The following is a 21,930-nucleotide window of genomic DNA, read 5'->3' on the forward strand; positions in this document are numbered from 1 at the left end:
AATCCTATATTCCCTATTGATAAATCCCATATTTCCCATTAACCTTGTATTTCCTATTAATAAATCTCACATTCCCTATGAAATAACTTCAGTTTTTCCCTATTAACAAATCCAATTATATCCTATTAATAAATCCCATTTTCCTATTAAATAAATCCCAAAATTCCCAATTTTAGGCCGTTTTCCATCCATTTTAAGCTCCAAATCCCACCAAAAAACAACAACAAAAAAAAAACACCCCAAACAAAATATTCCAATTTATTAAAAAAAAAAAAAAAAAAAAAAAGAGGGAGAAAGAAAGACCCAGAATTACCGGAAATTCCACTGGAGGGGGATTTATTTCTGCAGGAAAAGAGCCGGGGCTTTACAGCTTTTTTGGGAATTTTTGCACAGATCCAAGCTGGGATTTTTGGGATTTTTCCTGTTTTTTTCCCACTGAACGAAGCAGAAACAACAGCAGAACTGAAAAATCTCGGAAAAAACCTCCCCAAATCCAACTTTTTTTCACCCCAAACTGAAAACCTGTGGTTCCGAAAGGGCGGGAAAACGGAACTCCAGCCACTTTTTCCCAATTTCCCGTGAATTTACCCCAAAAATCCGGCGGTTTTTTTTGAAGTCCAAGCGATGGTGCCGGGAAATTCCCAGTATAATCCGGACGGACACTGTGGAGGGACCCCATGGGAGCTGCCTCATCTTTGCTATTTATTAACAAGTAATTATTAATTAATGGCTTGAATCAAGCGGAGCCTTCGGATCGGGGGCGTTTTTTGGGGAGAAAAGAGCAGGAATGAGTTAAATAAACATGCAGGGGGTGGGGGAGGGGCCTGGCCTGGCACTGGCCACAGCACCTTCGGTGGTGGCGTCGTCATCATCGGTATAGTTGTCATCAGTGTCACTCTCATCGGTTTCTACTGGTGTCATTGTCATTGTCACCTTTGCTGGTTGTTGCTCATGGTCATGGTCACCATCGTTGGTCATTGTCACCTTCATTGGGCATTGTCACCACCATTGGTCATGGTCGTTGTCACCATCGTTGGTCATTGTTGCCATCTTGGTCATGGTCATTGTCATCACTACCACCATTATCATGGCCATTGACACAACCACTGGTCATTGTCATTGTTGTTGTCACCATCATTGGTCGCTGGTCATGGTCACCACTGTTGGTCATGGTCATCATCACCATCACTACTGTTGGTCATTGTCATTGTCCTTGTTGTCACTGTCACTCTGGTCACTGTCCTTGCTGTCACTGTCACTGCTGGCCATCGCCATCGTTGCCATTATCACCACCACCACCGAGGGACCGCCAGGAGCCGGCTCCAGCTGACCCAACATTCCCAAAAACCGCAGGAATTCTCTGGTTTTGCTCCCACCCAGGAGGGAATAATGGAGGAGTTGTGGGATCTGGAGTTGGTGGTGGGGAGTGCGGGGCGGGATTCCCATGGATTTCCGTGGATTCCTGAGGATTCCCATGGACCTCCATGAATTCCCATGGATTCCTGAGGATTTCCATAGTTTCCCATCAATTCCTGAGGATTTCCGTGAGTTCCCGCGAATTCCTGAGGATTCCCATAGACTCCCATGGATCTCCATGGACTTCCATGAATTCCTGTGAATTCCCACGGATCTCCATAGATTCCCATGGATTTCCTGAGGATTCCACGGACTCCCGTGGACTTCCTGTGGATTCCTGAGAATTCCCATGGCTTCCTGCGGCGTTAACAGATTTCTACAGATCCCAACAGACCTCCACGGATCCCCTAGGATTTCCGTGAATTCCCGTGGCTTCCCCATGGATTCCTGAGGGCCTCCATAGATTCCCACGGATCCCCACGGGCTCCCCGTGGATTCCCGCCCGTTCCCACGGGATTCCCGGGAGGCCCCGCCCTCCCAAGGCACTTCACTCCGTGCGGAGGATGATGTGGATCCCGGATTCCGTGAACACGGGGCCGCTCATCTCGCCAGCCCGCAGCGCGAACGAGGCGTCCTCGAACGGCTTCTGCATCTGCCCTGCAACCCGAAATTCCACAAAAAAAAATTGGGATCCGGAGTGCTTCCCGAGGAAAACAACTGCATCTGCCCTGCAACCCGAAATTCCATTAAAAAAATTGGGATCCGGGGTGCTTCCCAAAGAAAACTCTGGGATTTGGAAGGGGTAGGGGGGATTGATTCCGCGAGTTTATCCTGCTGGATCGATGCCAGATGGAATTTTGTGTCATAAAGGGAAAAAAATCCCACATTTTGGGAGGTTTCAACCTAAAAAAAGAGGTAGTACCACCCAAAATTTCATAAAACATTTGGGATTTGGGGCGTTTCCCAAAGAAAAATCAGGGATTTGAAGGGGGAGAGTTGATTCCAGTTGGAATTATGGGGGATTTGGGGTTTTTGGGGGGATAAATCCCTAAAAAACTAAGGATTTGGGTTTTATTGGGATGAATCCTGTGGAACTGAGGGATTTGGGGTTTTTTTGGGGATGAATCCCCTGGAATTGAGGGATTTGGAGTTTTTTTGGGATGAATCCCTCACCTCTCCCAAATGCTCCCAGGTCCCCCCCAGCCTTGGCTGAGCTGCAGTCGCTGAACTGCGAAGCCAAAGATTCAAAATCCTCCTCTCCTGATTTGATCTTCTGGATGTAACCTGAAAAAAAGTGGGAAAAACCCCAAATTTAGGGATCAAAACCACTCCCAAAATTCCCTGGATGCCGCAAATTCCACAGGAAAGGAGACACAGCCCCAAAACATCCTCAAAACCACCCCAAACAAACATCCCTGCAGGTTTTCTTCCAAAAAAAAATATCACCATTCCCACCTTTTTTTTTTCCCAAAATTACCATTCCCAGGGGTTTTTTCCCCAGCATTCCCAGGAATTCCCAGGAATCCCCAGCACTCGCTGTTGATGAGCTCCAGCGCCTCCTCCTTGGAGTGGGTGATGCGCTCCTGCCTCCAGCTGCGATTCCCAGGATCCCCCCGGCATTTCCAGGATTCCCCGACATTCCCAGACCCCCTGGCATTCCCAGGATTCCCAGGAATTCCCAGACCCCCCGGCACTCCCGGGAATCCCCAGCACTCGCCGTTGATGAGCTCCAGCGCCTCCTCCTTGGAGCGGGTGATGCGCTCCTGCCTCCAGCTGCTCGGCCGCCGCGATTGGTTGTGCTTGACCAGCAGGTGCGAGCAGCGCACGCGCCCCGGCTCCGCCCGCGCGCCCCCGCTCGGCCGCTCCCATTGGCTGGCGTTTGTCAGGTGGTTAAAGTAATACACCCGGCCTGAGGGGGTATTGATCAGTTATTGATCACTTATTGGTTATTGTTTACTGATCGGTTACTGATTGGTATCAAAAATCCTGGTTATTGGCACCAACACCCCTCTAACAGGCCCCAATCTTGACCCCACTGACTCATATTCACTAGGTGGTTGAAGTAGTACACGCATCCTATGGGGTTATTGATCAGCTATTGGTTATTGATTGGTGATCAGGTATTGATTTACACTGAAAAAACAGGTTATTCACATCAAATCCCAGCTCAATGACCCTGCTGGCTGGCGCTTGTCTGGTGGTTGAAATAGTACAGCCTCCCTAGGGAGCTATTGATCAAATATCAGTTATTGATCAGTGATTAGTTACTAATTGATGCTGAACATGGAGGTTATGGAACCCAAAAACCAGATTAAAGACCCCAAAAATCCATTGATGGACACCACAGACTCATGTTCATCAAGTGGTTGAAGCAGTAAAACCATCCCACAGAGTTATTGACCAATTATTGTCTATTGATCACTGATTGGTTAGAGACTGGCAGGGAAAAAACAGCTTAAAGATACAAAAACCAGATTACACACCCCAGGATTGACCCCGCCATTAGGTGATTGAAGTAGTACACCCTTCCTAGGGGATATTGATCAATCATTGGTTATTCATCAGTGATCAACTCACCAAACCCCAAGTTATAGACCTCAAACTCCAAGGTCCTGACCCCAAACCAAGTTTTGGACCGCAAAAAACCCACTTCTGACACCCGAAAAACCTTCCCAGTTTTGAGCCCCTTTCTGCTGGGGAGTGACCCCCCACCCAAATCCTCAACTGGGGGTCCCTCCTTCCCTGAAGCGACGACCTCCCCCCGCAAATTCCCCTCACGAGGGAGATTTCCCTCAAATTCCCCTCACGGAGTTGACGCCCCCTCGAAAATTCCCTCACGGAGGTGTCCCCCTTCCCTGAGGTGAAGACCCCCTTCAGAACCCCCTGAACTGGGGACCCCCACCCAAATTTCCCTCACGAGAGTGACTCCCTCTCCCTGAGGCGATGACCCCCACAAGACCCCCCCCCAATTCGGAGCCCCCCCCCAAAATTCTCCTCACGCACCGCCCCCCCCACGCCCCCTCATCGCCTCCAAAGCCCAACCCCGCCACCCCTCCCTTTCCCACCTCCCCCATCCCCGCCACTCCTTCCCCGCGCCCTCCCCCGGTAGCCCCCCGCCCTCAGGCCCTCACCGGAGCTGCGGCTCATGCGCTTCTCCCACCCCGCGGGCAGCTTCTCCTCCTCCGCCATCTTCCCTTCCCTCTGCCCGCCCTGCGCGGCCCGCCCACACCGGCGCGCGGAGGGGGCGGGCAAACCCGCCCTACTCGCGCTTCCATTGGTCGACAGAGACGCGGCGCCTTCGCCGCGCAATTCTATTAGGTAGGCCATACGTCAATCATGCAACCGGTGAAGTCGAGAAGCGAGCGGGAAAGGAGGTACAGTGGCCGTGGGTGGACAAACTGGACCGGAACGCAAAGACACACTTGCGCACCCACTGTTTCTGGTTGGGTCGTCTCGGTCCTACCGGGAATGACATGAAATAACCGGGACTTCGAAAGCAGCAATTATTAATTTATTAATTAGCAATTTATTAACAATAAATTCAACGCTCCAGAACGCGAGCGGCCGGTTCAAATCCTCAGCGTGGCGCCGGTTTGGTCACAGAGGGGATGGGAGGAGGAGAACCGGGGTTGGGGAGGAAAACGGGGAACACTGGGAGAACCGGGGGACACCGAGCGGACGCGTCAGCTGCTCCTGGTCGTTCATCACCGTCCTGGATCTCATCGGCAGAAGGAATTAAGGTCAACGGGGGGTGGGTTGGTGGATTTGAGGGGGGGGGGGGAAGGGGTTGCGGAGCCTCCCCCGGGACCTCTGGAGGCTCCCCTGGACCCCTGAGGGGCGTCCCGGTATTTTCTGAGCGCTCCCGGTGCCTGCAGAACCCACCAGGTACCTCCAGGCCGCCATGGTGCTGGGCCCGGAACTGACATGGTTGTGTATGGGACGTGACGTCACGCCGACGCCAGTTAACTGAAGCGTTGCCTGGCAACGGCGTTTGTTGTTAGCAACAGCCAAGATGGCGGCAGGAGTGGCCTGGGTCCCCCAACGGGTGGGTACTGGGGGTTACTGGGAGCTACTGAGAGTTACTGGGGGGTCTTTGGGTTCCCTGGGGGGCTCCGAGGAGCCACTGGGGACAACGGGGACTGGCAGGGGAGGAACGGGGCCCAGCACCACCCCGGCGTCGTCTTTTTCCTGCCCTTTCCCCACCTTCTTCCCGCCCTTTTTTCCCGCCCTTTCCGCCGCTCCTCAGGGCCCTGCTGCCATTTTGGCCCGTTTTGACCCCAAATCCTCGGGAATTTTGGCAAAAATTCGGCCGGAATTTGGCCCTGGTGATGAAATCCAGGTCTCTGTGACCTCGGAATTGCGGGATTGGTTCCAAATCTAAGGTTTTTTGGGATTGTTCAGATTTCCCAGGCTCGCTTTCTTTCCGTATTTGTGGTTTTGATTCAAAGGGAGGAGGAAAATCCTTGAAAATTCAAAAAAAATGCCCCCAGCAGCCACCAAAATTCAAATAAAAATTTGCCAAAATCTCTGAAATTCAAAGAAACATTGCTCAAAATCCTCAAAATAAATTTAAAAATCCCCACAAATGTACAAAAATTTACCTTTTTTTAAATCAAAAAAATTTTAAAATGCCCTGCAACCCAAAAACTAACCCATCAAGATCCAATGAATCCATTAAAATTTTTTAAATTGCCCTAATACTAAAAAAAGAATCAGAACAATCCATAAAAATCAATGAAAGCCTCACAAAAATCCATTAAAATTCCACAAACGTCCACGGAAATCCCCCCCATAAAACCCTAAAAAATCCACTTAAAAATTAAAAACCTGCTAGAAACCCCAAAAAATCCTTGGATGAAGGGGAAAAAAAACCCTGCAACTCTCTGGAATTGGCTCCAAGCCCAAAAATCCAGCCCCAAAAAATTCTTGGATTAAATTTTAACCCTCTGGAGAGGAAGGAGGAACTGAAACAATCCCAGGATCATCCCCGGCGTGCCCCTGTGGCCTCTGATCCAGAAAATCAAAAAAATCCCCCCAGCAATCCCAGGATGGACGAGGAGGAGCTCCAGGATGACCTGCGCCTCTTCCCAGGTGGAATTCCTGGATTTTTCTTGCTTTTCCAAGGGTTTTTCCAAGGGCTTTTCCTTCCCTCTTCCTCCCCTGATCAGGGAATTTGGATAATCCCAAAAATTCTGCTCCTGGGAGCTTCAAATTCCTGGGAATCCCAAAAGAATCCCAGAAATAATTGGGAAATTATTAAAAAATAATTCCCTGGATAATTCCCCAATAATTCCCAAAAAAATTCCTTAAATAATTCCTGAAGTAATCATTGGAAGAAATGATTCCAAATAAAATAATTCTGAAATTAATCAGGAACGAATCCCTGAATAATTCCCAAAAGAATCCAAATGAAAGAAGCCCAAACCCTGGGAATTATTCCCAAATTTTCCCTTCCTGGAGGCAAACTCGGAGCATTCCCAGTTATTGATTAACCCCTGGACAAACAGAGTGGGAAAAGCTGGGGGGAAATGCTGGGAAGAGGAGGGAGGGATTTTCCTTGCATTTCCCCTGAATTTTCCCTTCATTTTCCTTGAATTTTTCCCAGGATTTTTCCCTGCATTTTCCCTCCATTTTCCTGGATTTTCCCAAAGTTTCCCTGGATTTCTTTTCATTTCCCCTCCATTTTCCCCCAAATTTGTTGGATTACCCCTGGATCTATTGGGTTTTCCCCATTTCCCCCCCATTTTATCTCAGTTTCATGCAATTTCCTCCAATTTCCCCCTGTTTTCCCTGTTTTATCGCTTTATTTCCCATTTTCCCCTGATTTCCCCCCTTTTATCCCATTTCTTTCCCATTTTATCCCCATTTTTCCCAATTTTTTCCATTTCCCCCCGTTTCTCACCACTTCTCCCCATTTTATTCCCATTTCTCCTCGTTTTTCCCCGTTTCCCCCCATTTTCTCCTCATTTTCTCCCCAGTTTCCCATTTCACCCCCATTTTTCTCAATTTCCCGTTTTTTTCCCCCATTTTCCAGGTGGCGGGGCGCTCCCGGCGCGGCTCCGCTCCTTCCCGGCCGTGTACCTGAGCCTGGCGCTCTCCTCGCTGCTCCTGCTGGGCCTCAGCGCCCTGGCGCTGGCCAGAGGTGGGGGCGCCCCAAACGTTCCCAAGGCCCCTGACCCAGAACCCCCGCTATGGCCACCCCAAATCCCAGAATTCCTCGGCTTTCCTGGAGTCCAGACCGGGAAATTCGCCTGAATTCCCATCCATCCCAATTCCCTGAGGTCCCAAATCCTTCAATTCCCTCGATTCCCCCCTCTCTGTTCCCATCCATCCCAATTCCTGGAATTCTCTGAATTCCCATCCCAAATCCCAAATTTCCCTATAATTCCCCAATTCTGCATAGGGGGACTCCCCCTCTGTCCATCCCAAATCCTGGAATTTCATCCTCATTGCCTCGTTCCATCCCAAATTCCCTGATTTCCCTCATTCCCAAATTCCCTGAATTCCCTCATTCCCATCCCAACCCCAAAAAACCACCCCAAATTCCATCTGGAACTGGAGTGGGAAATTCCCAAAATCCCCAAATCCTGGGATACAAAGGGTGAGAAATTCCCCAAAAAAAAGCAGAATTCAGATTTTTCGTGAATAGTTTCCTCTTTTTTTCCCCCCCAGTTTCCTCCATTTCTTCCAAACTCCACCAGGAGAAACAGGAGTGGAATTTTTCCAGTTGGGATTCCTTCCGTAAGTCCCAAAATTCCCAACACTCCCTGAAATTTTCCCCTCCGGATATTCCCAATATCCCAACCCCTGGGGGATTCCAGGGGAGAGAATTCCCGAATCCCAGAATCTGGGTGATTTTTCTTTCCCTGGGTGGTTCCTGCAGTGTTCCCGTGCGGGGCGGATTCCCGGGAATGGGAATATTTCTCTGGGAATTGTTATTATTTCTCGCTGGCACGGATGAGCTGGGAGCGGGCGCGGGAGCGGTGCCGGGAGCGCCGCGCCGACCTGGCCGTGGTGGGCAGCTTCGCCGAGCAGGTGATCCCAAATCCCAAAATCCCCATCCCCGATCCCAAATCCCAAAATCCCCATCCCCGATCTCCATCCTGACCCCAGATCCCAAAATTCCCCATCCCTTATCCCCACCCTGATCCCAAATCCCATGCCCAAATCCCCATCCTGATCCCAAATCCTGAGCCCCAATCCCAAATCTTGAGTCCTAAATCCCAAGTCCCCATCCCAAATCCCAAATCCTGAGCCCAAACCCCAAAGGAAATTCCCAAATGCCACGCAAACCTCGCTATCATCGTCAGCTTCCCAGAGCAAATCCTAAATCCCAAATCCCAATCCCAAATCCGAAATCTAGATCCTAATCCCAATCCGGATTATCCTAATTTTCCTGACAATCCCACTGATCCCAATGATCCCAAAACCCCCAGTGATCTCAATCCAGATTATCCCGATTTTCCTGATTTTCCCTTTTTTCTCACTGATCCCAAAAACCCCCAATGATCCCAATTTTCCTGATTTTCCCAACGATCCCTATTTTCCCCCCCTGCAGCAGTTCCTGATGTCCCGCGCGCGGAATGAGCGCTTCTGGATCGGCCTCACCGACCGGAATTCCGAGGGAAACTGGGAATGGGTCGATGGCACTGACTACAAATCCTCCTTCACGTGAGCCCTGGGTCCCAAAATCCCAGGATTCCAGCCCAAAATCCCGGGATTCCAGCCCAAAATCCCGGGATTCCACCCCAAATTGGGATTTGGGGCTTTTTTTCCCCCACAAAAATACGACAAATTTGAGGGAAATTGGGATTTTTCCCCCTTGGAAACCCCACAGATCTGGGGGGTTTTCTTGGAATTTTCTCCGCAGAAAGCGAACCAAAAATTGGGATTTGGGGATTGTGGAGCCCAATTGTTGGGATTTTGGGGGATTCCCTCCCAAAAACCCCTCCAAATCCTGAAAATTTGGAGAATTTCTCTCCCTACATGTTGGAGTTTTGGGGAATTTTGCTCCCCAAATCTCGGGATTTTCACGAAAACACCCCCCCCCCCCCCCCCCCCCCCCCCAAAAAATGGGGATTTTTATTGGGGGCTTTCCCTCCCTGGCCCTTCCCATCCCAAATCCCGATTTTTCTCCCAGGTTTTGGCGGGAGGGGGAGCCCAACGACAGCGGGAACAACGAGGATTGCGCTCACCTCTGGATCTCCGGGAAGTGGAACGACGTCCACTGCACCTTCGAGTGCTTCTTCGTCTGCGAGCGCCCCCTTGCCCAAAAATCCCCATTTTCCCACTAAAATTCGGGATCCCCATTCCCAATTTTCCCGATTTTCCCACCCCCTCGCAGGGCTGCGGCACAAAATTCCAAAAACAACCGGGAATTTTTTAGGGGAATAAAAGGAGATTCCTGCTCTGGTTTGGGCGAATTTGGGTTTTTCCTGATTTTTTCTGCAGTTCCCTGGAGTTTTCCCAAATTTTTGGGTGGTTTGGGGTGGGAGATTCCCGGGATTTTGGTGGTTTTAAGGTAAAACTCTCTGGAGATACAGGGATTTGGGAATTTTTGTCAGCCCCGTTCCCAATTTTCCATAATCTTCCCTAAATATCAGCATTTTCCAAACTCTTCCCTATTTCTTTCCCTGTTTAATTTGGATTTCCAGGGGAAATTTTCCGGGTTTGGGGATTCAGGTTCTGGGCAGGTCTCGGATCCCACAGGAATTTGGGAATTTTGAGAGTTTTGTCCTCCCCGTACCTCCCAATTCCCCCTGGATTGCCCTCAAATCCTTCTGGATCCCAAATTTCCCTAATTTCCCCCAATTCCTTTGGGTTCGGGGATGGAATTCCCGGGTTTTTTTGGGAATTCCCTTTTTTTTTTTTTTTGGAATTCCCATTTTTTTGGGGGAAAAAAAAGGCAATTCCCAAAAAAAAATGGGAATTCCCTGCCCCTCTCCCTTTCCTCGCCCCCTCCCCCGTGCGCGCCCCCGCCCCTCCCCCGGGAGCGCGCACGGGCGGGGGCCGCGCCGGGCCCGGTGTCACTGTCGCGATCCCGCTGTCGCCGCCGCCACTGTCGCGATCGCGGCGCCGTTGTCGCCGTCCCCGTCCCGGTGTCGCCGTCGCGGTCCCGGTGAGTTCCCCGCGATCACGCCGGAGGTCCCGTCGGGGCTGCCGTGTCGCGACAGTCGCGACGGGCGGGGTGAGTGGCGGTGCCGGGGCGGTTCGGGAGCGCCGGGAGGAGCCGCGGGAGCGGCACCGGGGACGGCGCGTCCCGGTTCTCCTGCCCGGGATCTTCCCGGTTTTACCCCGCTCCTATCCCACTTTTCCCCTGGTTTTATCCCGTCCCATCCCGCTCTCATCCCGGTTTTACCCCCGCTCCCATCCCGGGAGCTCTTCCCCCTCCGATCTCGGCGCTTTCCCGGTTTTTCTCCTCTCCGCTCCCGGTTTCTGCCCGGTTCCCCCTCGGTCCGCTCCCACTCCCATCCCGGTTTTTTGCCCGGTTTTTCCTCACTCCCATCCCGGTGCTTTCCCTGTCCCTCCCCGTTCCCGATTTTCTCTCGCTCCGTTCCCGGTCTCCTCCCGGCTTTCCTTCCTGCTCCTCTCCCGGCGCTTTCCCGGTTCCTCCCCGCTGCGCTCTCCGTTCCTTCCCGGTTTTCCCCCGCTCCCATCCCGTTTTTCCCCGGTTTTTCCTGACGTTTCCTCTCCCCCGCAGCCACCGGGATGAAGCCGGAGGAGGCTCCGTCCTGCCGGGAGCAGGGAACGCCGCTCCCGGGAGCCGGTGAGTACCGGGAATTCCGGGAATGACACCGGGAATATCACTGGGAATTCCCAAAATTCCCTCCAGCATCCCCGATTTCGGGATTTTTTTCCCATTCCCGGGTTCCTTTTCCCGTTTTTGCCAGAGTTTTCCTCTTTATTCCTGTTTTTTTTCCCTGCTCCAACCCCCCCCTTTTCCCAATCTCGTTGGTTTTTTTTTAGGCAGAATTCCCGTGGTTTTTTTCACTTTCCCGGGCTGGAATCCAGGATTTTCCCGGGGATTTTTCCCTGATCCCACTTTCCCAGGAATTCACAAAAATTCATCCTCATTCTCTCTTTATTTATTCCCGGGTTTCCTCTCTAAATTAATCAGAAATTGGGATTTTAAATCCTTAATTTTAACCCACAGTGGGGGGAAATGTGACTGGGGGAGTGAAAAATGTGGGGAAAAACCTCAGGAATGGGATAAAAATCTTTGGAAAATCCCCGGGAATTAGAATTTGGAATTTCGGGGTCCAAATTGGAGCTGGGTTTGGAATTTGGAATTGAAATTGGGATTGAAATTCCAAATTAAATCCAAGATCAGGGGCTCCCCTCATTCCCATTTTTCCCGGGACTTTTGGGCTCCATCCCTGGGATCTGGGGCCGGATTTTTCCCGGAATTCAGGCAGAAGAAACCCGGGAATGGCCTCGGGAAGAGGAGGGGGAGGCGCTGCCAGAGAAAAATTGGAATTTTTCCCTCCCTCCCTTCCCTTTGAGGAGCTGCCAGAGATGAAAGTTGGGATAAAAATGAGGTAGAAAAATCAAATTCCCAAAAATCCGGAGTGAGAAAAAATCCCCAAATCCCCTGGATTCCTTCCCAAAATCCCCCAAATTCCTCTTTTTGCCATGGAAAAATATTCCTTTGGATTTCTGGGAGCTCCGCATGGAACTTCCCTGATGTCCAACCCTGTTCTTCCTGGGTTCTCCCATGTTTCCCCCTGAATTTCCCGGGTTTTCCTTAAATCCTCCCCTTTCCCCCATTTTGCCCCAAATTTCCATATTTCTCCCAAATGTTCCAATTTTCCCCCAAATTTTCTCTTTTTCCCCCCAAATTTTCCCAATTTCTCCCAGATTTTCCCCCAAACTCTTCATTCCCCAGGATTTTCCCGAGACTCTCCTATTTCCCTGGATTTTCCCCAATATATCCCAGTTTTCCCCCCAGTCTCTCCATTCCCCCGCATTTCCCCAATCTCTCAATTTTCCTATTTTTCCCCCCAAACTCTCCATTCCCCCAGATTTCCCCAATCTCTCCCTTTCCCCAGGATTTCCCCCCAGTCTCTCTGTTCCCCAATCTCTCCATTTCCCGGGATTTCCCCCCCCCCCCAATTCTCTCCGTTCCCCCAGACTCCCCAATTTCCCCGTTTTTCCCCTCAGTCTGTCCCGCTCCCCAAGCTCTCCATTTCCCGGCATTTCCCCATCCTCTTCCAACTCCCATTTCCCAGTCTCATCCGTTCCCCCAATCTCTCCATTTCCCGGCATTTCCCCCCACTCTCTCCGCTCCCCAGGCTCCCCGCCCGCCGCGCTCCCGGTGCTGTGCGCGGGCTGCGGCCGCGGCATCTGGGACCGGTTCCTGCTGCGGGTGAACGAGCGCTCGTGGCACGAGCGGTGCCTGCGCTGCTCCGAGTGCGGCCGCGCCCTGCGGGGCCGCTGCTTCAGCCGCGAGCGCCGCCTGCTCTGCCCGCCCGACTACGAGCGGTGAGTCCGGCCCGGCCCTGCCGCCTTCCCCCCGCCATTTCCAGGGATTCCCCCTTTTTCCCCCCAATTTCCCCTTTTTTTCCCACGATTTCCCCCTTTTCCCCCCGAGTTTCCCCTTCTTTCCCCCGTTTTTCCCCTGATTTTCCCCATTTTTCAAGGGTTTTTTCCCAATTTTTCAAGCGTTTTTGCCCTGGTTTTCCATTATTTTCCCATTTTCCCCCTGATTTTCCCCATTTTCCAGGCTTTCCCCCCATTTTCCAAGGGTTTTCCCTGGCTTTCCATGATTTTCCCATTTTTTCACCGATTATCCCCATTTTCCCCCTGACTTTCCCCATTTTTCAAGGTTTTCACCCCTATTTTTCAAGGTTTTCCCTCACATTTTTAGAGGTTGGTTTTTTTCCCCATTTTCAGGGTTTTTCCCTGCTTTTCCATGATTTTCCCTTTTTCCCCCTAATTTTCCCCATCTTTCAAGGCTTTCCCCTGCTTCTTCCACGATTTTTCCCATTTTTCCAGGAATTCTCCCTCCTTTCCCTCCCCTTTTTCCCAAGGAATTGGCTGAGGATGGATAGGATCGTTTTCCCACAAAAACCCCAAATCCGAAGGGATTTTTCATGGAATTCTCCCCTTTCCAGGGCCCCTTCCAGAGGCACCTGTCCCGTAAATCGGGAGAAAAAAAAAGAAAAATAGAAAAAAGGGAGGAAAACTCCCTTCGGAATCCCTTTGAAGTCGGATTTCTGGGAATTCGGGAGGGATCCGAGCCCTTGGAGCCGTTCCCGGCCTCCTCCTCCGGAATTTTTTGGGATGAACTCGCCTCGAACTCCTCTTCCAGCTCTTTTTTCCTCAGGTTTCTGAGACTTTTCCTGGAATTTTGGGGATTTCTTGGGATCTGATCCCGCCCCATCCCCAAATTCCCCTCGGGATCCCCTCAGGAATTCCCAGGAACCTCCAATCCCAGATATTCCTGGCCCATGGATTGGGAAAACCCCGAGAATTTGGGCCCAGGATTTGGAGAATCCTCAGGAAAACCAAATTCCCACATTTCCTCCCCTTTTTCCCCCTATTTTCCCACTTTTCCAAGCACCCAGACCCAAAATTCCCATAAAAAACAGGAGAAAAATCTGAGTTTTCCTCCCTCAGGGGATTAAAAATCTGGGATTTGGTCATTCCAGGTGTTAAAAATCCAGAGTTTTGGCCATTCCCAAGGTTAAAAATGGGAATGTTGGCTCCATTGGAGCAGATCCGTGCCCTTTCCCACCCAGAAAAATTTTGGGAAAGGGGCCCAGGTTTGGTTAATCTTTAATTCCCTGGGGGAGCAGTGAATTCCAGAGGCAAAAGTCTGGAAAAAAATCGGGATCCGTGTCCAAATTCCTGGGATTTTGGGGTCTTTTTCCCATTTTTTTGGGATTTTTGGCATTGAGGTTTGGGAAATTTGGGGAATTTGGGAATTCAGATTTCAAGGGTTGAGGGAGAGGGGGAAATTTGGGAAACTGGGGGGAAATCCGGGATTTTTTGGGATGAAAAAGAGGGGAAAGGGTGCTGGGGGTGGATTTAGGTGGGGAAATTTGGGAATTCTGGGATTCCCATCCCCCTTTTCCCAGCTCCCGGATCCCGTGGGATAATGAATCCCATGGAATTAATTCCCTAAAAATCCCTTCAAATTACCAAATTACATTAATTCCCGGAGCCTCATTTGCATATTCCCTTCATTTCCTGGGATTCATTAAAAGGGAATTTTTTCCCTGGGCTTTTTCCCCATTCTGGGCTGGATTTTTCCCATTTTTCCCGATTTTTTTCTTTCTCTGTTTTTCTTTCTTTCCCTCTTTTTTAATTCACAATTTTCTCATTATTTCCCATTTTCCCTGTTTTTTCCATATTTCTTTCCCTATTTTCTCATTAATAATGATTCCTAATAATTATCCATATTATTATTATTAACTAGCAATAATTCTATTTATTATATATAATTTGTTATTTATTTAAATTTTCTAATTAAAATTAATAGAATTATTATTAGCTATTATTAATTGTACATTAGTACCATTATATACTATCCTTCTGTTATTATTCTCCTATTATTATTACTATTATTATTTTAAAATTTTTACTCTATTTTACTTATTATTTATTCTTATTTCTCATTAACTATAATTGATTCAAGTTATTAGGGTTATTATTAATTATTATTAATTATTACCATTCTATTTCTCCCTTCCATTATTATTAAACCTAACTCTCATTAGTAACAATAATTATCAGCACTAATTATTAGTCCAGCTTCTGTTGATTATTAATAACTTCTATAATTGCTAATAAAGATTTGGATAATAAATACAATGGATTAATAACAAAATTACTGTAAATATTAATAACTATTTTAAAAATTATTCATATTCTCATTTTTTATTCCCATTTTTTCCCTGCTTTTCTCCCTCTCTCCCTATCACCACCTTTAATTAACCCTCACCTAATGAATCATTAATGAGCTCCTCTCATTAAATCCTCATTAATTCTTCCCCTCCCCCACTCCCACTCTTACAATTTTTTATTTTATTCCAATTTTTTTTTTCCCTCCCCCCAGAATGGGCAGAAAAAGCCGGAAATTGGAAAAGCCCAACAGGAAATTGAGGTGGGATAAGATCGGGAGGAGAATTCCTGCCTGGAATTTTAATGGATCCAAACCTCAGCCCAAAATCCCTTCTTTTCCCGCTTTTTTCCCAAAAAAAAAACCCCAATCCAGGAGGAAAAAGTTTTTTTAAATCCCCTAAATTTCCCATTGTTTTCCTTCTTTTCTCCCCCCACAAGTCCAGGAGGAAAAATCAAAACTAAAATCCCACTTTTAAGGAAAACTATCCCAAATCCACCAAAAAAAGAAAATCACCTAAATTTCCTAATTTTTCCCCTCTTTTTTTTCCCCTTTTTTTTCCCCAGAAAACCCAAAATCCGGTAGAAAAACGGTCCCCTAAAATTAAAAAAAAAAAAAAAAATTTAGGGGAGAACTCCCCCAAAAATTGCCAAAACTCAGGGGTTCCCATAAAATAAAAGGGGCTGGGAAGGGAAACCTCCGGAAAATCCAATTCCAGCGGCGGCTCCGGGCGGGGGCTCCGACCCCCCCGGCTCCAGCGGAAATTGCTCCGGCAGAAATCCGGGATAATCGGATCAGCTCCGTTATTAAATTTTCCAGCCCCGGCTCCATTATTAAAATTCCCAGAATTCCCAGCTCCGGCACCAAAGGGGAAAAAAAAACGGATTTTTTTTTTTATCCCTTCTTATTTTTTTCCCTGCTTTTTTTATGCGGCTGGGAAAGGGGAAAACAGGGGGAAAAAATCTCCCCAAAAATGGGAAAATCCCAAAAAATGGGACCGCATCCCGAGTTTTCCTCCACGTGGGTGGGAGGGGTGGGAAAGGGATCCCAAAAATGGGATTTTCCAGGGTTTTTTCCATGGAAAAGCTGCTTGGAATGTTCAGCTATTCCCAAATCTGGCCTTTTCCAGGGAAATGGGGCCCAAAAATTGGGATTTTCCTGGGTGGTGTTTCCCTGGAATGTCCATCTTTTCCCAAATCCTGTCATTCCCAAAAAATACAGGGCCCCAAAAATGGGGATTCTCCTCGGAAAAGAGGGATTTGGGATAATTTCTATTTTCACAATATCCCAATTCCCATTCCAAATTTTTGGGGAGATTCTGCCCTTTCCCAAATCCCTCTGGAAAAACCCAAAATCCCTGGGGAAAAAAACCCCAAAAAACTCCTGGGAAAAAAACCCACCCCCCCACCCTTTTCCCACATTCCCGTTTCCATGGAAACCCCGACGGAATTATTGGGATTTAAGCGGATTCTGGGGATATTAAGAAACCTTGGAGAGGCTCTCCAGGAATTCCCAGGAATTTTAATTCCCACTAATTGGAGCTGACGGGGATTTTATGAGCTTGGGGTTGCTTTATTCCCAAAAAGGGGGCTGGAAATGTGGGGAAAAAAAACCTTTTTTGGGAATTCTGATGGGAACATCCCAAACCCCCCCAGATACTGGGATACAAAGGGCGGAAATGTCCCAAAAACCCAAATCCCAGGATGTTTCCCCCCAAATCCCATTTTTTTTCCCCAAACCTCAGGATTTTTCCCCTGATATCCCAAATTCTTCCCCCAACCCCATTTTCCCCCTCAAATCCTGGGGTTTTTCCCCCAAATCCCAGGATTTTTTCCCCAAATTCAGGATTTCCTCCACAAATCTCATTTTTTTCCCCTGAAAATCCTGGTTTTTTGTCCTGCGAAATCCTGAAATATTTTCCCTCCAGATTCAGGGATATTCCCCCCAAACCCCAGGATATTTCCCCCAAAACCCCTGGGATATTTCCCCACTCCAATCCTGGGATATTTTCCCCCCAAATCTGGCAATATGTTTTCCGCCACATCTGGGGGTATTTTTCCCCAAATCTGGGGAACATTTTCCCTGAATCCCAGGACATTTCCCCCCCGACCCGAGGACATATTCCCCCAAATCTGGGGATATTTCCCCCCACATCCAGGGATATTCCCCCGCAAATCCCAGGATATTTTCCCCCCAGATCCCAGCATTTTCCCCCGAACCCGGGGCCATTTCCCCCCTGAATGCCGGCTGTCCGCAGGCTGTTCCCGCGGCGCTGCGGCCGCTGCCTGGGCGCGCTGGGGCGCTCGGAGCGCGTCCTGCGGGTCCTGGGCCGCGTTTTCCACGAGCGCTGCCTCCGCTGCGGCTCCTGCGGCCGCTGCCTCCGCAGCGGCGACGAGTTCGTGCTGCGGGACGGGCGCATCCTGTGCCGCGGGCACGCCGAGCCCGAGCCCGAGCCCGGGGCCGCCAGCCCCGCCGCCGAGGATGGAGGTAAAAAATTATTATTGTTAATAACAACAATAATAATAATGCTAATAATAAATTTAAGGATTTTTGGGGAGTTTTTTTGAATTTTTGGGTAAATTCTGGGGTATTTCTTTTTATTTTCTCAGGGTTTTTTTGGTACTTTTTTGGGAATTTTGGGGGTATTTTTTGGGGATTTTTTCGGGGGGGGGTTGGGTTTTTGGGGGTATTTTTTTCGGGATATTTTGGTGGGGTTTTTTGGAAATTTTTAGGGAATTTTTGGGGTATTTTTAGGGGTTTTTGATTTCTTTTTTTCTTAGTGATTTTTTAAATCACTAATTATTTTCAATTAAAATAATCACTAATTCAATTAAAAATAATCACTACTTTTTTTAAATCACTAATTATTTACTTAGGGAGTTTTTTTGGGAATATTTTGGAAATTTTTTGAAGTATTTTTTTGGGAGTATTTTGCATAATTTTTTTTAAGCTTTTTGGGGATTTTTTAAATTGTTTGGGGAGATTTCTTGAGAATTTCTTAAGGCTGGAACAGCCAAACCTTTCCTTGGAAATTCGAGGCCTGGAACAGCCCAAAAAACCACAATCTTCTGGGAATTCCAAGTCCCAAAGAAGGATTCTCCCCAAAATTTCCTTTTTTTTTTTTTTCTGGCCGCAGCTCGGAGCGAGGACGAGGAGGGCCGGGATTCCCGGTGCTCCCGGAATTCCGGCGGGAAGGATCCCAAACGTTCCAAGCGGCCCCGAACCATCCTGAGCTCCCAACAGCGCCGGGCGTTCAAAGCCTCCTTTGAGGTCTCCTCCAAACCCTGCCGGAAGGTGCCGGAACGTTCCGGAACATGCTGGGAATGGGCTGGGAACGGGCCAGGATTGATCCCGGATTATTTTGGGCTTTTGGGACGGGGTTCTGGAATCGGGATCGGGGGCTGGAATTGCAAAGGAATTTTCCCCCGTTCCTGCTCTCCTTCCTGGAATTCTGAGGGATTTTTCCCCATTCCTGGTCGCCTTCCCGGAATTCCGAGGGATTTTTCCAGGTGCGGGAGACGCTGGCGGCCGAGACGGGGCTGACGGTCCGGGTGGTCCAGGTGTGGTTTCAGAACCAACGAGCCAAGGTGGGAATTCCCGGAATTCCAGGACAGAAAACAACCCCAAATCCTCCAGAATCGGGATTTTCCCGGGATTTTTCCGTGGTTTTTTCCTCCCAGATGAAGAAGATTGCCCGCAGGCAGCAGCAGCAGGAGCAGCTCGGGAATTCCAGAGGGGGAATTCCAGGCGGGAGAGGACCCCGGAGGAGCAGCCGGGATGGGAATGAGGATGAGGAGGGTCAGGATGACGGGAATGGGGTGGGAAAATGGGAATGGGGTGGATCAGGGATGGAGGGATCAGGAACTGGGAAGTCACAACATCCCCATCCCACGTCCCAATATCCCATATCCTGCTATCTCACATCCTGATATCCCACATCCCGCCATTCCCGACGTTCCCAGGCCTGCAGCAGATCCTGGTCCCGTTTTCCCGGATTCCACCGCCGTCCCTGGAGCCCAACGGATTCGGGAGCGAGGCCGGAATGTTCCGGGGAACCCCCCCGGAGCTCCGGCCCTACGGTAACTGCAGGGAATTCCGGGAATTCCGGGAATTCAGCTGGGGCGGGCTGGGAATCCCCAGGCCCCATCCCGGTTTTCCCAATTTTTGCCAATTTTTCCTGATTTTTCCCACCTTTTCCCAGACTCTGAGGGAGTTTTCCAGGAGCTGGACGGGGACACCCTGGGATCCTTGGGAGCAGCCCTGATCTCCACAGAGAATTCCCAGCAGCTGATCCTCGGGAATGCTGGAATTCCTGAAATCCCCGAGCCCAGGGATGCCCTGGAGCGCCTGTACCCCGGGAATGCCAGAATTCCCGAAATGCCCGAGCCTGGGAATCCCATGGAGCGCCTGTACTCCATGCAGAGCTCCTACTTCACCTCCTGACAGCCTGGAATTCCCGAAAATCCCAGTCCTGGGAATCCCAAAAAAACTGGGATCGACCCCCAACCCCCAGCATTCCGCTGGAATTTGGGATCTTCCCTCTACTCCCGTGCCAATTTTGGGGAATTTTTGGGGGAGAAATTTTTGGGAATGCTTCTTTTTTTTTTTTTTTTTTTTTGGGTTTTTTTGTATGTCTGGTAGGAAATAAATCCCAGGAAAAAAAAAGGAAAAAAAAAGACAGAAAAGTTTTAGGAATTTGGGGGAGGGTGGTGGGATTGGAATTCCCGGAATTTTGGGGCTCCCAAGGGTTGAGAAGGCTTCCAGAATTCCCAGAGGTTTTTTTTCCCATGGAAAACAGCGACTCCAATCTCTGAATAATTCCGTGGGAACACGAGATTCCCAAAAAAAGCCCCAAAAACTGGGAGGGAGCCAAGGAAAAGCTGAAAAAGAAGGAAAAGGTGGGGGGAAAAGGCAGGAAAAGATGGGGAAAAAAGGAGGGGAAAAAAGGAAAAAAATTGGAAGGAAAAGTAGAATTTTTGGTCCCATCCCAAAGATTCCTGGGGAGATCCTGCTGGAATTTTAATTTCTTCCTCCAATTCTTGGGATAAAAACCCGGGAATCCGCAGGGAATTGCGGATCAGGCCCCACATCCCAGGGCTCCTTTTCCAGAGAGGCAATTCCCAGGATTTGGGAGGAGATTCCAGAAGGTTCTGAGGCTTTCTCGGCATTCCTGGATGGGTTTTAATTCCAGGGATTCTCTGGGGAGGGAAAAAACGGGGGGAAAAATCACATTTTTATCCCAAAATTCCAATTTTTTCCCAAATTTCCTTTTTCCAGCTTTTCCATGGGAAAAAAGTGGCACCTAGGTGGATTTTGGGGAATTCAAATCCCACTTTTGTCCCAAAATTCCAAATTTCCAGCATTTCCTGAAGCAGGAGGGGCCAGGGCCGTTTTTAGGGTTTAATTCCCATTTTTATCCCAAAATTCCAGCTCCAAATTGCCTTCCAGGGGTTCCAGCCTCACCTGCGGAGGTGGCACTGGGCGTGACCCTCTGGGTGACACTCTGGGTGACACTCTGGGCGCAGAGCAGGAACTGGCTGACGTGGGGGCCTCATTTGGGGGTTTAATTCCCATTTTTACCCCAAAATTCACCTGCGGAGGTGGCACTGGGGCTGTCCCTGGGGGTGGCGCTGGGGGTGGCCATGGCAGTGTCCCCACGGGTGCCACTCTGGGTGACATTCTGGGCGCAGAGCAGGAACTGGCTGACCTGGGGGCCGCACTCGGCCGCGCGCCGGGGCCGCTCCCGCAGGCAGCGTTCGAAGGCCCCGAAGGAGTCGGAGCAATCCCGGCGGATCCGGCGCACCAGGGGGCTGAAAGGCGGGGGGAAAACAGGAGGGAAAAATGGGAAAATAGCAGGGAAAATATCGGGGAAACATTGAGGAAAATCAGGAAAACAGTGGGGAAAATATCGGGGAAAACATCGGGATTGGGATCGATGCCACAGGACCCATCCCTGGGATCAGCCCCAGGGATCGGGATCAGAGTCCCCAGTGTGTGTCACTCACGTTTGGGGACACTTGGTGACAATCCCAGTGCCCCCAGTCTGTGTCACTCACTGGTTGGATGCACACTCGGTGACGCTCAGGGACAGTTGGTGACAATCCCGGTGCCAGCTCCCGGGGCTCGCGGCCACGCAGCGCCCGTAGCGCTCCAGCTCCGGCCCGCAGAGCTGGGCGGTGACGGCCAGCGCCTCCCTGCGAAAGCGACAGTGTGACAGGGACAGTGTCACCTCCCCGGGACAGGGACAGTGTGACAGGGACAGTGTCACCTCCTCGTGACGGCCAGCGCCTCCCTACGACAGTGACAATACCGGGGATACGCAGACAGCGGGGTTGGAACAGGAGGGACACTGAGGGGACACCGAGGGGACACAGAGGGTCGGAACCGGGTCACAGCTGGTGAGGGGACACCGAGAGGACACAAAGGGGCGGAATCGGGTCACAACTGGGGGACACCGAGGGGCGGAACCGGGGACACCGAGGGGGGACAGGGTAGCCGCGAACACCGCGGGAAACGCGAGGCCTTGAAGAGCGGGAGGGACACGAGGGGACAGAGCGCGACAAGAGGGACACGGAGGGAACACAGCGCGACACGAGGGACCGGGAGGGGACACGAGGGACACGGCCCGGCCCCGCCGCCCCTCACTCACATGGCGCCTCCTCCTCCGCCACCGCTTCACTTCCGCCACTCTCTCACTCTGCGCATGTGTCCCGTCCTGAGGCGGGAAGTAC

At 50.1% G+C, this 21,930-nt stretch overlaps 4 protein-coding genes across 7 annotated transcripts; 2 read left to right on the forward strand and 2 right to left on the reverse strand.

The window, feature by feature from the left end:
• Window positions 1-319: 319 nt before the first annotated feature.
• PIN1 (peptidylprolyl cis/trans isomerase, NIMA-interacting 1) lies at window positions 320-4,583 on the reverse strand. The gene is made up of 4 exons (XM_064737322.1): window positions 4,488-4,583; window positions 3,074-3,265; window positions 2,530-2,640; window positions 320-2,013 (listed from the first exon to the last, which is right to left on the reverse strand). Exons 1-4 carry the CDS (start codon window positions 4,543-4,545, stop codon window positions 1,904-1,906), a joined length of 471 nt encoding a protein of 156 aa, XP_064593392.1. The 5' UTR covers window positions 4,546-4,583; the 3' UTR covers window positions 320-1,903.
• Window positions 4,584-6,244: 1,661 nt separating this feature from the next.
• Window positions 6,245-9,779, forward strand: LOC135460454 (hepatic lectin-like). Its single transcript, XM_064737294.1, has 6 exons — window positions 6,245-6,447; window positions 7,391-7,498; window positions 8,029-8,097; window positions 8,240-8,391; window positions 8,915-9,027; window positions 9,497-9,779. Exons 1-6 carry the CDS (start codon window positions 6,405-6,407, stop codon window positions 9,648-9,650), a joined length of 639 nt encoding a protein of 212 aa, XP_064593364.1. The 5' UTR covers window positions 6,245-6,404; the 3' UTR covers window positions 9,651-9,779.
• Window positions 9,780-9,919: 140 nt separating this feature from the next.
• LOC135460453 (LIM homeobox transcription factor 1-beta-like) lies at window positions 9,920-19,857 on the forward strand. Of its 3 annotated transcripts, XM_064737292.1 has the most exons (9): window positions 9,920-10,474; window positions 11,057-11,122; window positions 12,648-12,837; window positions 17,457-17,686; window positions 18,336-18,493; window positions 18,709-18,786; window positions 18,880-18,997; window positions 19,162-19,278; window positions 19,401-19,857. In XM_064737292.1, the coding sequence occupies exons 1-9, from the start codon at window positions 10,279-10,281 to the stop codon at window positions 19,640-19,642; spliced, it is 1,395 nt and encodes a 464-aa protein (XP_064593362.1). In that variant the 5' UTR covers window positions 9,920-10,278; the 3' UTR covers window positions 19,643-19,857. The 3 variants fall into 3 exon arrangements, with proteins under 3 accessions (XP_064593362.1, XP_064593361.1, XP_064593363.1); XM_064737291.1 differs by having other exon boundaries at window positions 18,709-18,997; XM_064737293.1 differs by having other exon boundaries at window positions 10,333-10,809; window positions 18,709-18,997.
• A 336-nt stretch (window positions 19,858-20,193) lies between these two features.
• Window positions 20,194-21,884, reverse strand: CHCHD5 (coiled-coil-helix-coiled-coil-helix domain containing 5). Of its 2 annotated transcripts, none has more exons than XR_010443235.1 (4): window positions 21,849-21,884; window positions 21,256-21,393; window positions 20,663-21,009; window positions 20,194-20,397 (listed from the first exon to the last, which is right to left on the reverse strand). XR_010443235.1 is itself a non-coding variant. In XM_064737295.1 (4 exons), coding segments are annotated over exons 1-4 (375 nt in total). In that variant the 5' UTR covers window positions 21,851-21,884; the 3' UTR covers window positions 20,194-20,380. The 2 variants fall into 2 exon arrangements, 1 of the variants encoding a protein (XP_064593365.1); XM_064737295.1 differs by having other exon boundaries at window positions 20,792-21,009.
• Between the last annotated feature and the right edge of the window lie 46 nt (window positions 21,885-21,930).

Source organism: Zonotrichia leucophrys, unplaced genomic scaffold, assembly GCF_028769735.1.
Source record: "Zonotrichia leucophrys gambelii isolate GWCS_2022_RI unplaced genomic scaffold, RI_Zleu_2.0 Scaffold_48_389894, whole genome shotgun sequence".
Taxonomy (NCBI): Eukaryota; Metazoa; Chordata; class Aves; order Passeriformes; family Passerellidae; genus Zonotrichia; species Zonotrichia leucophrys.

What these genes read in the sequence shown, in the direction of transcription:
- LOC135460453 (XM_064737291.1), top strand. Translation starts at nt 10,279, where the DNA reads ATGGGAATTCCCTGCCCCTCTCCCTTTCCTCGCCCCCTCCCCCGTGCG. An exon ending in AACGCCGCTCCCGGGAGCCG is followed by an intron (nt 11,123 to 12,647) that starts GTGAGTACCGGG and finishes TCCGCTCCCCAG; the next exon opens with GCTCCCCGCCCGCCGCGCTC. An exon ending in TGGGAATGAGGATGAGGAGG is followed by an intron (nt 18,998 to 19,161) that starts GTCAGGATGACG and finishes CGACGTTCCCAG; the next exon opens with GCCTGCAGCAGATCCTGGTC.
- CHCHD5 (XM_064737295.1), bottom strand. An exon ending in ACCGAGTGTGCATCCAACCA is followed by an intron (nt 21,010 to 21,255) that starts GTGAGTGACACA and finishes CCCGCCTTTCAG; the next exon opens with CCCCCTGGTGCGCCGGATCC.
- LOC135460454 (XM_064737294.1), top strand. Translation starts at nt 6,405, where the DNA reads ATGGACGAGGAGGAGCTCCAGGATGACCTGCGCCTCTTCCCAG. An exon ending in TTCCAGTTGGGATTCCTTCC is followed by an intron (nt 8,098 to 8,239) that starts GTAAGTCCCAAA and finishes TGGTTCCTGCAG; the next exon opens with TGTTCCCGTGCGGGGCGGAT. An exon ending in TGGGCAGCTTCGCCGAGCAG is followed by an intron (nt 8,392 to 8,914) that starts GTGATCCCAAAT and finishes CCCCCCCTGCAG; the next exon opens with CAGTTCCTGATGTCCCGCGC.
- PIN1 (XM_064737322.1), bottom strand. Translation starts at nt 4,545, where the DNA reads ATGGCGGAGGAGGAGAAGCTGCCCGCGGGGTGGGAGAAGCGCATGAGC. An exon ending in GCGCATGAGCCGCAGCTCCG is followed by an intron (nt 3,266 to 4,487) that starts GTGAGGGCCTGA and finishes ATACCCCCTCAG; the next exon opens with GCCGGGTGTATTACTTTAAC. An exon ending in GGCGCTGGAGCTCATCAACG is followed by an intron (nt 2,641 to 3,073) that starts GCGAGTGCTGGG and finishes ACTTTTTTTCAG; the next exon opens with GTTACATCCAGAAGATCAAA.